This window comes from Nestor notabilis, unplaced genomic scaffold, assembly GCF_000696875.1.
Source record: "Nestor notabilis isolate BGI_N333 unplaced genomic scaffold, ASM69687v1 scaffold1810, whole genome shotgun sequence".
Lineage (NCBI taxonomy): Eukaryota > Metazoa > Chordata > Aves > Psittaciformes > Psittacidae > Nestor > Nestor notabilis.
The window spans coordinates 23,774-35,713 of record NW_009910449.1 but is presented as its reverse complement, the minus strand read 5'-3'; the positions used below and the strand labels follow the sequence as shown (position 1 = coordinate 35,713).

Genomic DNA, 11,940 nt, shown 5'->3' with positions numbered 1-11,940 from the left:
GTGAGATACCACGTTCCAACATACGTCTTTTTATGCTCATGGATCTGACTCCAAAGGCAATGCCAGCAATCAGCCCAAACTTGTAAAATTTAACTTTTCACACTTCAACTTCCTTTCCTTTTGGCATTCCCAGGAAGCTTGTGACACCTGAAAGCATTAATCCACCATATGCTTCACTTCATTCCTAAATTACTCTTCAGTTTCCTTTTTCATCCTTCAGACGGAACCTCGGCTGATAAAGGATGCGGCAGGAACATATGGATTCAGGCTGAAAGGGCTCATACAAGTTGTGACAAATTCACTTCTCAGAGCATTAATCCACTTTAATCCAATTGGATCACACCCCAAACTCTCAGAATCCTTGCGGCTTTGACAGCACCAGTGCTGGTAAAATGTAAAGGTTAACAAATTCAGTAGATCCTGCGCTACTGGTATCAACACTGAGAACTCTGAGGGAGAATCTGTAAAACGAGTTAACGAAGTAGAGACCACACACTGGTAATACTCCAGGCTTTTCCAAGAGGATGGAGAGCCCGGAAGCCTTGCATCAGAATGCAAGTGCTGTAAGATTACCATGCTTCAATAACCCAGTCATTTCAAGGATATCAAAGTAAGAGGAAGATACAAGAAGATATAAAATGTGCAATTTTGATACAACTTCCTCCCTGCTTGAGGAAGCAAAGTGTCCCTAAATCTCTAAATGCCTCATGCAGGCACAGCAAATAGATGATGTGGGGTGGGAGATGACAATCTCTGAGACCCAAGAGGATGGGGAAAAGCTATTAAAAAAGCTGTCGAGTGTATCATCTTGCTGTAGCACTCTTCTTGTAAGAGATGCAAGAGCACTTGCAGCTGTTAAATACTGAGGAGAAACAGCTTAACATCCAAGTGTAGCCCTCAGAGGGGATCCTACAGAGTAACAAGAGCTTTTAAAGGCAGATGAAAACCTGAAGGACACCAAAATTAGATGAGATACTAAGAAAAAATACCCAATACCATTCAAAATACATAAAAATGTATACAAACCCTTATGTATAAAAGCCTTCCTCCGTGCCCTGAAGGAAAAAATGCTGCTTGCTCACATACATGCCATTTGTACCCAATTCAATAAACTAATGTTGTGACTGACACACTCTGCACTCAAATGCAATAGAAAACCAAGGTCTTGACCAGCTGCTGTCTTGAAAGATGTGAGGGCTCTCGGGAAGAGCAGACACTGGTCTGTGTTCGGGATGATTCCATCCTGGCCATTTCCCTTTGCATTGAATTTTCATGGGAAGGGCACCCTTACTCACTCTGAGCCCTGCACAGCACAGCACAGGAAATAGGTTTATCCCAGAAGATGCTGCAGTGACAGCCTCAAAATAAATGGAAGGGCTTCAGGATCAAAGGCATGCTGTAAAACGTTAAAAGAGTTTCTGTCTCAAGGTCAGCCAGACAAAACCTATTATGGATTGTGTAATAACAGAAGCAGTCGCTTCATTGAAATTAATTTATTTTGAGAATATCCTTTTTAATCCTCCATGCACAAAAAAAGTTGGATTTTTATCACAAGCTCTTTCATAAAACTTTGTATCGTGTGTCTGGTCATGTGGCTGTTGAAGCAATTCCTCATTGGAAATCCCATGCCTGTGAAACCTTGGCAACACAGGCAGTAAGTGACCTACACAAAGTTTAATAGAAAAATTTTACTGAATATCCTCTGTTTAATGTAAACAAGGCAGGAGGCAAAACAAGGAGTATATATTTTATATAGTTACACTATTTTACAGGGCACAGAAAGTGTTGGGGATCATGGTTTGAAAACCCTGTATGAGACGCAACATCAGATATGGATTTTCCATGTAGCCCCAAGTCTACTACATCAGCCTTCCATTTTACCTGGCACTTTGCTTTAGTTAGTATTTCTTTTAGCACGACAAACAGCAGTAATAAAATGCTACCTGTGAAATTACACAGCAGGTTATGGTAGAAATTACCATGCATTTACAAAGCCATTCCATGATTACCTGTGCCCTGTAAAATCAAGTGCGACGACCTTTACACTAATCATAGTGTAAGCAAGCTCAGGATTCTCGTCCTTTTTTTATATATATATATATGTATATATATACATAGGTGATGTTCAACCAGACTCAAGCTGTGGCTCAAGTCACAGCTCTTATATTGCACAAATAGTAAGAACATTACACAGACAGGATGTGAATACCAGGAATAATACAGTCATATGAGAAACTAAGGACAAACTTGTTCTACCAGAGCTAGTACATGGCTTATTACAAAATTTTCTGTAGCAGACTAAATCAAATACATACTTTAAATGGAAAAAAAGTAAAAAATGTGTCTATTTACACACATGTGCATCAGGATTAAAATGTGGTTTGGATCTGCTTTTTGAAATATAAAGTTACTCTAGTATTACCTCTCAAGTATTTCAGTCTAATACTAGTGGCCATATTCTCCAAGGTGATAAGCACTTGCATCTCCCACTGACAGCTGGAGGATCTGCATATGCTGTGAACTTCAGGCCATGTATTTTCTCAGGTGTCCACCTCTGGGTAATAAATAACCACACACAAACACACATACACAGAAAGGAAACGGGCACCTCGATGACATGCATAGATCGGAAAGGTGAAAACATGGACCTGGACTAACTTCTAATCTTTTGTTTTTAAAGAAAGTGCATGAAAAATATCACCACAAAAAAAAAAAAAAAAAAAAAATACTGAAACGAGTTCCATCTCTTAAGGAAAATTAAATCACTTTTACAACAATAAAGGTCACTGTCATGGTAGTTCAGGGTTTATAGGCAGCACTCACAAAAGCAGTTCAGGCTAAAGCAACTTGAAGGATTGCTTCACTTCTATCAGGATGGACCCAGGTCTTATAAATTTATCACTGAATACATTAGGTTTGCATGAACATGGCCAATATTGCTGGAGACTGAAGAATTATAGCATGAAGGGGTGCTTATACTTACATCTACTTATTTTCCTCATGGACAAGCTTGAAGGAATTGTGTTTGCAGCTCCGTAGGCTGTTTTGCATTAAAATACCACAGAGGTTGCAGCAGTCCTTCCAGAGGCTGACTGATACAATTCCTCACAGTGCAATGAGCTTAGGTATCAGTGAAAACAACAACTACAACAAAAGAGGTGATGTTAATGCTTTCTTTTGAGATCAGGCATCTCTTGAATGGCTTTATAAACTGTTATATTACTTGGAATGCTCTTACAAGTTCTGTTTAGCATTTTTCTCACTTTCATTTATACTACTAGTATTATCACTTCCAGTTTGCACTGAAATTGGGACATTAGAAGTATCCTGGAACATACACTTTTAAGAAAATAAATAATGAAAATAGAAAATTTGAGGAAAAAGTAATTAAGCTCAAGCAAAACTAACAAAGACCCAAATGCAGTAAAGCATCAGCATCTGTGCTCAACAGCTTAACTTTGCTCATGTGAAAAATTGTGATTTAGGAATCAAATTCTTGAAATGAAGCTTTTGTTTAACTGCTTTTCTGAACTGGGACCTTATCCATAACAAATGTATGTATTAAACATCACTGCATAGACATTTACATGTTCTAAGCTATGTGTCGGGTATGTTACATTAATGAAGCTTCTAATATGGACTGACTGAAATACACATCACTAAAAATCATTTGCTACTGTCAAGGTATGTTTTAAAGACCAAAAATTAGAAACCTGTCATTATTTTAAGCTTTATCCTACTATGCTACTTTAACCTGAAAACACTCTGGGGCTAAATCCAGGGGAAAACAGTTGAGGAATTCAAACAAGCTTTAGTTTGCCAGATAAATGCAATGCATTGCACACAAACCTTCCAGTTTAGGGAGCCACTGAATATAGGTTTTACCTGACAAAATGCTTCCCCTGTTCCAGAACTGCTCTTCCCAGCTGAACCTTTACTGGAAGCTTTTACAGCAGGACCTTCTTCTTTGTTGTGACAAAAATAAATGTAGTCCATTAACTGTGACACTGTTGTAATTAACCTGCTAACTTAAAAGGCCTCTCAACAGCCAGGTTCCATAAATATTAAAAACCAAGTCCTCAGAGGCGTAGATGGATTCAGAGCAGAATCTGACTCTAGGTACAGTCATGTAAATCCACAGAAATTCTAGTGACTGAGTGAATCAGTCCATATTTGCATATGAGCAATCACATCTGAAAGGGGCACCAGCTGTGCAAACAGGGTAGTAGGAAAGATAAAGGTAGAAAGACAATGTAAACACAAAGAGCTAAATTCTACCTTTCCTGTCTATGCTGTTGTGTTCATAGGAGGAGAAAGAGGTACTACACACTTGCAGAGAGTGGGACAGGTCTCCAATCCAGGCCCCACAGTGTGATTTGAAGGTTAAAGCACTTGAAGGTTAAGGAACCTGACAGTGCACAAGTGGCAGTGAGCAGCAAGGACTGTCTGAAGCACAGGCTGCCATCATGCTAGAGATAGAAACAAAGCACACTGAGGTCCGAATGGCTCTCTGCTTGCAGTGCAAGTGCCTGCCCTGGCTGATAGTATCCATACTGAAACAGATCCACTGGGAGACATCTCTGCATCCCGGCACTATGGAAAGCAGAAGCAAATTTTGGTCCTGTATATGGTATCCACACTTCAACTGAATTGGCATCAGTGAATCTTTTGCTGGGCACTAATGTGATGGTTAGATAAGCAGTAAAAACAGTGCTAAAAATGATGAATGTTTATGCTGCCAATTTCCAAGGCACAAAAGATTCTTAAACCAATTCAGGCTAAATACCAATTTAAAAGAAATTAAAAATACTGTTTCAGCAACGACTTCTAATGACCTATAATTAACTTCCCTGTAAAGGAGACGTAAGTCAAGCAACTAGAATTCACATATAAAAACCTAAAGTAAATCTAGTTATGCTGACAACCTGAAGAGCAATCACATGGAATGAGAGAGGCAAACATGCTAGGAACATGTACACTTCAGATATATTTGTTACAAATGTGATGCTGAATCAGGATTAGTTCCATTAGTACTGTTTTTATACTGATAAATCTCTTGGATTAATCCACTGGGGAATAAGGATCAGAGCTGTCTATAAGATTCACCAGAACAAAAACGATTCCTCATTAATATATCCTACTGTATATGGATTGGTGGGGTTTTTTCAACCTCTTCATTTTCAATAATATACACTGCAACCATAGTTGTGATTTCCTTTCATATATCCAACTGAAAAGTATTGAAGACATAAAAATGTTATAAAATTAATTTGCTTTTAAAAGTAATATGGTCACAAAAGCGAATTGGTGCACGTGAGCCCCAGAACATACAAAAGACCATCTCTCTAAACATTGTCATTACAACAGAATAACCAAGGTCTGATGCCTGTGGGTTCTCCATGCAGCTTTTGCAGCTCTTCACACAGTGGCTAGAAATGCTATGTATTGGTTTCTCCCCAAAATCCTTCAGTCGTGTTCTAGGCCCATCTGAATCCCTCTCTTGCAAAGTCAACATCTGGCGAAAGCAACTTGTCTCGCCATTCTGCCAAATGTCAACTGACACTTTGCCAGGAGGCACCACCTCTTCTTATCTGGGTGTTGTCAATAGTCTTTTCGACTGAAACAAGCTGGGTGGTTTTACAAGCCTGCTGCTCATCAAGGCTGCTTATGGTGTAGATGAGGCATGATACTTCACAAATGCAATTGCTGCCAGCTCTTTGCAGAACTCTTCCAGCACAATCACGCCCTCTAGTAACGTCATGTGGTCAATGCTGAGGAAGAAGAAAAACCAGCAGAGAATCAGGACTGCAACTCAAAAAACCCAGCCATGGGTCTGGGAGAATATGCAGGATTTACTCACATGGGCCCTTCTGGCTCCAAGCCCAGCAGGCGTTTTCTGACCAGCAGAAGTTTGGGAGTGAAATCTGGGATGCGCTGGATTCTAACCATGAGGTCCCCAACGACCTGTAAAGCACAATGCCATCAACACACAAAGTTAACACCTTTGCAGAGTGTCTGGCATCAAGGTTAAATGAGCCTTCAGTGCCCAGGATGCAGCGCCACTTCAGCATCCTCATGAAGCAACATGCCCCCAGAAGGGGGTTGGGTGCAGAAAGCAGAGACACCAAAGGACAGGAACTCCTGAGCCTTACTTGCTGTAGCTATAAATGGTATTACTTATTTTAATTAACGATTAATTTGTCTTAGTAAATGTTGACACAGGCAATGGATGAGAAAATTCCTGGATTTAGGGAAGGCACAAAAGGAGAGAGTGAAGATTCCATTCTGAAATGGGGAGGGCTGCAGGGAAAAAGGGAGCTAAGCCCTCTGTAAGCACTGGGCAAGCATTATTAACAGGCTCCCGACCAGCTTAATAACAGCTGGTGCGTGGGACAGGCGAGGGATCTCTGACTGAGGAGACTGCAGTGTGACAGGCACCCAGCCAGCACTTCGAGGATGCAGGTCTGACAGGAAGAGATGGAATCAGAGAGGGAAGGGAAGGGGATTTGGATAAATCCAGGACATCGTTGACAAGAACAGTCTTTATCAGAAAAAAAAATAAAGAGGCTGAGCAGAGATATTCATCCAAGCACAAGATATTCAGGAGTGTTCTTTGCTTGTGTGTGTGTACCAAAACCATCTCTTTCCCCTCCAGGTGCAAACCTGTACTTGGCCTGTTCTCAAAGCACTACCTGATGTTGCCTGCAAGTGACAGCAATGTGACCTAGTCCAGTTTAAAGCAACATCATTGCCAGAGGGGATATTTTGCATCTGTACAATGAAATTAAGCAAACAAACAATTCTGAAGACATAGAATCATAGAATAGTTAGGGTTGGAAAGGACCTTAAGATCATCTAGTTCCAACCCCCTGCCAGAGGACACAGAAATAAATATTCCAATGTTTTTGGTAGAAAGTCCAATATCTTGATTCAAATCAAAAGCATAGGTATCTACTTTCAGTGAGAAGCCATTTGCCAACTTAAACTACACAGCGACTACTATCACTAAGCACAAAGCTAATAAATACATCAGTGCTGTATAGCCATATGTAAGTATTAACTGTGTGTTTACTCACCCTGACAATAACAGAGAAGAGAGACCTGCAGCCAGAAGCTAGGTTTACATAAGGATCCAAAAGGTATTCGTGTATATGAGGATGGGGAAACAAGGCCAGTTTGGACAACACTGAAGTCACTTGTAAATTTACATCATAGGGCTGCAATAAAACAGGAAAACGCAGAGCTTAGTTATTTTCATGCTGGCTTCTTTTCATCCAGCCAGTGTTTATTTAACTACTAGAACCTTATATACAGGCTTATGAATAAAGATAAAAAAATAGATCAGAAGTCAGGCCCAAACCCTCCGCCTTCTACAACAGGAATGATGTGAATATGACAGTTTGGTATCAGATGTTATTATCTATTTAACTGCTACAACCACTTGAAGCTTTTGCACACTTGTTTATTGTAGGACAAATCCTTTTCCTGTAAAACATTTCTTCAGCTCAATAGCTAAACAAATAGCATAGAATCAGCCTAGATTAAACATCTGCCTGCTCCTCCTGGAAAATACACTGTGAAGTATATAAGCTCAGGAAATGAGAGAGACAAATCCATATTTACAGCTCATATGGTATTTCTCTTCCTCTACTTTCTTTTATCTTGGAAAGAACCACTGCAGAAGGCCCAGTCACCTTGTGGCAGCACGCTATGGGAGATGAGACAGTCCTAGGCTGGGAAAATGGAATTCTAACTCCTTTCCCCAAATCAACCAAATGGAAGAGTGAACACTGTCGGATGCTGGAAGACACTCATCAGTCATAAGGAAAAAACAGTACCTAACTTTCTAGGAAAAAAACAGTGCCTGGTTTAAAGGATTTACCACTCCAGTGAGAACCTCATTTCCATAAAAGCAAGTCTTTTCACCACAGCTTCTTTATGTTCCAAGTACTTTTTTTCCATCTTTGATTTTCTCGTCACAGTGAAAACAAGCTGACATTTTAATTCAGCCCAAATCTGCAAACTCGTGGAATTTCCTTCCATCTCTTCAGTGGTGGAACAGACTACATTGACAAGAGATGGACAGGCATTCCCTCGGTACACCTCTATGCCAGTCTGAAGATGTTACCAACACACACATGGTTTAATTGAACCCTGTTGATTTTACCTGAATCAGATTACAGGGCCCTCATTCAATCTCTTTGACTGCATATTGGCAGTAACATCCTCAGTGGCATAATCACATCTAGGAGAGGATGATTTCATGGCCTCAAATTATCATCTTTATGCTCCCAAGTTAGCATTCTATTACAGAATCAGAGAACAGATTCTTCCCTTCCAATGTCTGTAAGGTTTGGAAGAATTCATCTTCAGATTAGGACAGATATATTTAGATATGTCTAGATGTCTAAGCTCTCATTAGCCTACTCAACAGAGACCTGACACTTGATAACACTTGCCTACACACAAACACCTCATGCTATCTCAGATGCTCAGGAGTATCTGCTGGTCTCTTGGCGGTTCTAACACAGGGTAGATGCTGTGAGATCCGTGTTATAACCATGAGCCATGTGGGAATATCTTGGGCATCGCAAAAATGGCAACAGATAGCTCAGTTCAGGTACCTGAGTCGACCTTTCAGTCAGTACAGTCAACGAAGCTGAAAGAGACACCTACTTGCTCTTCAGCCTAACAGCCCCAGAGCCTCCCAGAGCTCTTATGACAAAACTTCCACTGACTAGATGTGGGCACGTAACTAATGCTCGGGTTCCTTATTCCTCATTCATTACCACACACTGTTGCATTGCTAAGGGAGTTGTCTTATAGATCTTTTGAAGTGAAAGCACCTCTTTCTCTCAGTCAGTGGCAGTTATTTCTGTACTTGATATTCCAGCAATCCCAATCTTCTAACAAATGAAGCTTTCAGACCCTGGAGCAGAGATGTTATAGGTAAAAGAGATCACAACATTTTGAGTTATTGTGGAAAACTTAACTCTTCAGACAGAAACACAAATTCCTTCCATAAATTTATTCCACTGCCTACCTAGCTGAAATGAAGAAGGTCTTTAGAGCTGTCTGAGTCAGTCAATTCATTAGGAAGCTTTGAAGCCATGAGCATTATCTGGTGTTCACAAGAAGAGAAGGAAACGAAGTAGCAACACGTGCTGCATTGTTTGGACAGATTGCTGCTGCGAATTGAACTAATTGAGAGCATTAAGGAAAGCTGCTTCTTCCCATGGTGCTTTCATTTCTGCCCATATGTCAGCAGACTCAGTAAGGCAGCCTTATTATCAGGTAACATGCTAAAAATTTATTACTAAAAAGGTTAAAACCAGCAAAATTTGCAGTTCAGGAAATTCTTACAAAATTCTTAGGAAACAGTCAGTTCCATGGAAATCTGTAATAGTAACAGGAGGAAGAAGGTACTATTGAGCAGATGAGGTATCGGCTTTGAACAGCCTTGAAACAAGTTACTTCACCATCTTCTGTCAGAAACTAAGTTAATGATACCTACCACCTGTGCAAAGCTTTCGGGTATCTACTGATAAAACCACAAGAACTACTTATAGTATTGTGACAAAGCAAAACAGACATTGAACACAAGCTGTTGGTAGTACTGTGTCCCCACTAAAGGCTTTTCAACATTTTTCACTTAGGACATTAGCACCCATTATATCAAAATCGTTGCTGATAGCATCCAAGTTTTGCTGGTTTGTACTATTTTGCTTTTTCCCTTTGTGATTCGTGTGTTTCACTGTGAATAACCCCTAGGAATTTCAGGGGCTTAGTATGATACAGTAAGGATTCACCCCTTCTGATTCAGGCAGTGTATTTTAATTCATCTGGTGTTCAGAACCAATTTTGACACCACAGATCGCACCATTTTGCTTGACTAACCCAAATGTGTGTCGTGCTGACAGGCAGTATATCACACTGGGAACTGTGCTTCCATGCCAGATGCTACTTTTTTTGTAATCATACAAATCTGATACTCAGGTCTTTCTCGGGGGATGTAACTTGGGATCTTTACTTTCTATAATTCCTGTGTCATTGCTCAGACAAGGTTTTCACATCCATGAGGCTTGTTTTTCCTATGAGCTGATGATGGCCAGTCTTCATGACTCCAATCTGTAACCATTTCAGCTCGTCAAGTGTGCAGAACATGTTTACTGGGAACAGAACCCACAGAATACACAACATAGCAATGGAAATATTTGGCTTTCTTTTCTCACTTCCGAATTATAGAAGTTGGTACTTTCAAACATCGTTTTCCCCTTAGCACACACAGAGCTGACCAAGAGGCTACTACTGGCTTCCTGACATGTCTCCTATTTCTGGTCAATGAAACATTTGGTACCAAAAAGGTGGCTAATAAAGGTAACAGGTTTTGTTCCCTACTTCTGTGAAATTGACAGTACTGATCACTACAGCATCCTGCAATCTACAGAGACCTGCACCAAGGACATGGGACATTACACAGTAATATGATGCTGTAACAGACACTGCAGTGATGGGACTCCATGGGACCTTATGGTGATTGCCCCTTAGTAGTGATGAAAGTATCAGAAATTGAATTAGTAACCTGCTTTCTCTTACCTGATCAAGAATCCTGCCCATTCTTTCAAACAGGACTTTCAAGAAGTGTCCTTCAAAAAATGATGCTTCTAAATTGCACTTTTCCAAAGGTCTGGGAGATCCAGGCCACTCCCACCGTAAACAGATGACACAATAATCCCGGAACTAGAAAAATGTAGTGAGGAAAACAGACTTTCACTTCCTTTTAATAGTCCATACACCTTAAAACCATAGTCTGTAACTAAATGATAAATCTAAGCTCAAAAAGAACAGTCATTCTAACATAAACACTGTCAGCTTCTATGCAGGCATGTCATTTTCTTCTTGACATTCATGCTATTAGGGTTGTTTCAGAAACAGTGAGTGGAGAACACAGCTCCTAAAAAGCAGCTGGGCCAAAACACAAAGCAAAGCCAACAATGCACATCCTGATCAGGGTTCCTCTAAAACAGGAACTACATTCATATACATTCTTGTTGCCAGTACGTTACCACACTTTCACTGAATTATAGTTTATCTTGCTATCCAATCTATATTGCTCCCTAATTCCCAGGACAGGAAAGGCACGTATATATGCAGGATGCACAGCTGAGAAGTACTTCAGGGCTTCCTCTTCCCTCTCTTTGTTTTCAGCCACCCACAACAGTCTTTCCCAACGTTTGTCTCTCATTTGCTATGGGCTGCCTGATGTCTCACTTTCACGGAATTACACCTTGAAAGGAGCAGAGGTCATAGCAATGAAAACAAGGAACACAGGAATAAACAGCAGCAAAAGAGAGTCAACACAGACTCAGCGATTCTTCACTGCTTATAGCTTACCTACTTGTGCAGGCTCCCAGGAATAGAAATATGGAAGCAGAACAGCTATTTGGATGTAATAACAGCAATAGGCAGGGCTATTCTTAGGGGGGAAATATTTTAAGAGTAGCCACAGCATTGTCAGGAAGTGACAGAAAGCAATTCTGTTCTCTAATAACTCCCAGAATACTCTTTTTCCTAAGACATGAGAGAAATAAGAAGATGATATGTGTCTTCTGGCATCCAAGAATAGAACATGGGAGAATTTTACATCAGCCTTTTCCTTATTCTCCCTTTCTTTTCAGGGGAGACCGCAGATAAAACATATCATAAAAACAGAAGTCCAAGCTTCCCATCTTAAACTGCTGATACCATAATCCAGGGGTTATGGAACTTTTGAATAACCTACTAAATAAAGTTCTCTCAATTACTCCACTCCTTTGCATAAATTTTTCTATTCTAGAAGATACATAGGGCTTCAATAAGTAAACTGCAAATAATCAGTGATTGTCTTCTGACCAAGGAAACTTTAGATTATGCTGGTAAAAACAAACCCCACATTATTTT

The 11,940-nt window shown here is 40.2% G+C and overlaps 1 protein-coding gene across 1 annotated transcript in view; it reads right to left on the bottom strand.

The window, feature by feature from the left end:
- Nucleotides 1-5,665: 5,665 nt before the first annotated feature.
- The window catches only part of FAM160B1 (family with sequence similarity 160, member B1), a gene marked incomplete at its 5' end in the record, with an annotated part of 22,706 nt that continues 16,431 nt past the window's right edge, over nt 5,666-11,940 (bottom strand). Inside the window, 4 exons of the mRNA XM_010009999.1 lie at nt 5,666-5,771; nt 5,861-5,964; nt 7,077-7,217; nt 10,597-10,740. Coding sequence (XP_010008301.1) covers nt 5,666-5,771; nt 5,861-5,964; nt 7,077-7,217; nt 10,597-10,740 — 495 coding nt within the window. The remainder of the gene's footprint in view (nt 5,772-5,860; nt 5,965-7,076; nt 7,218-10,596; nt 10,741-11,940) is intronic.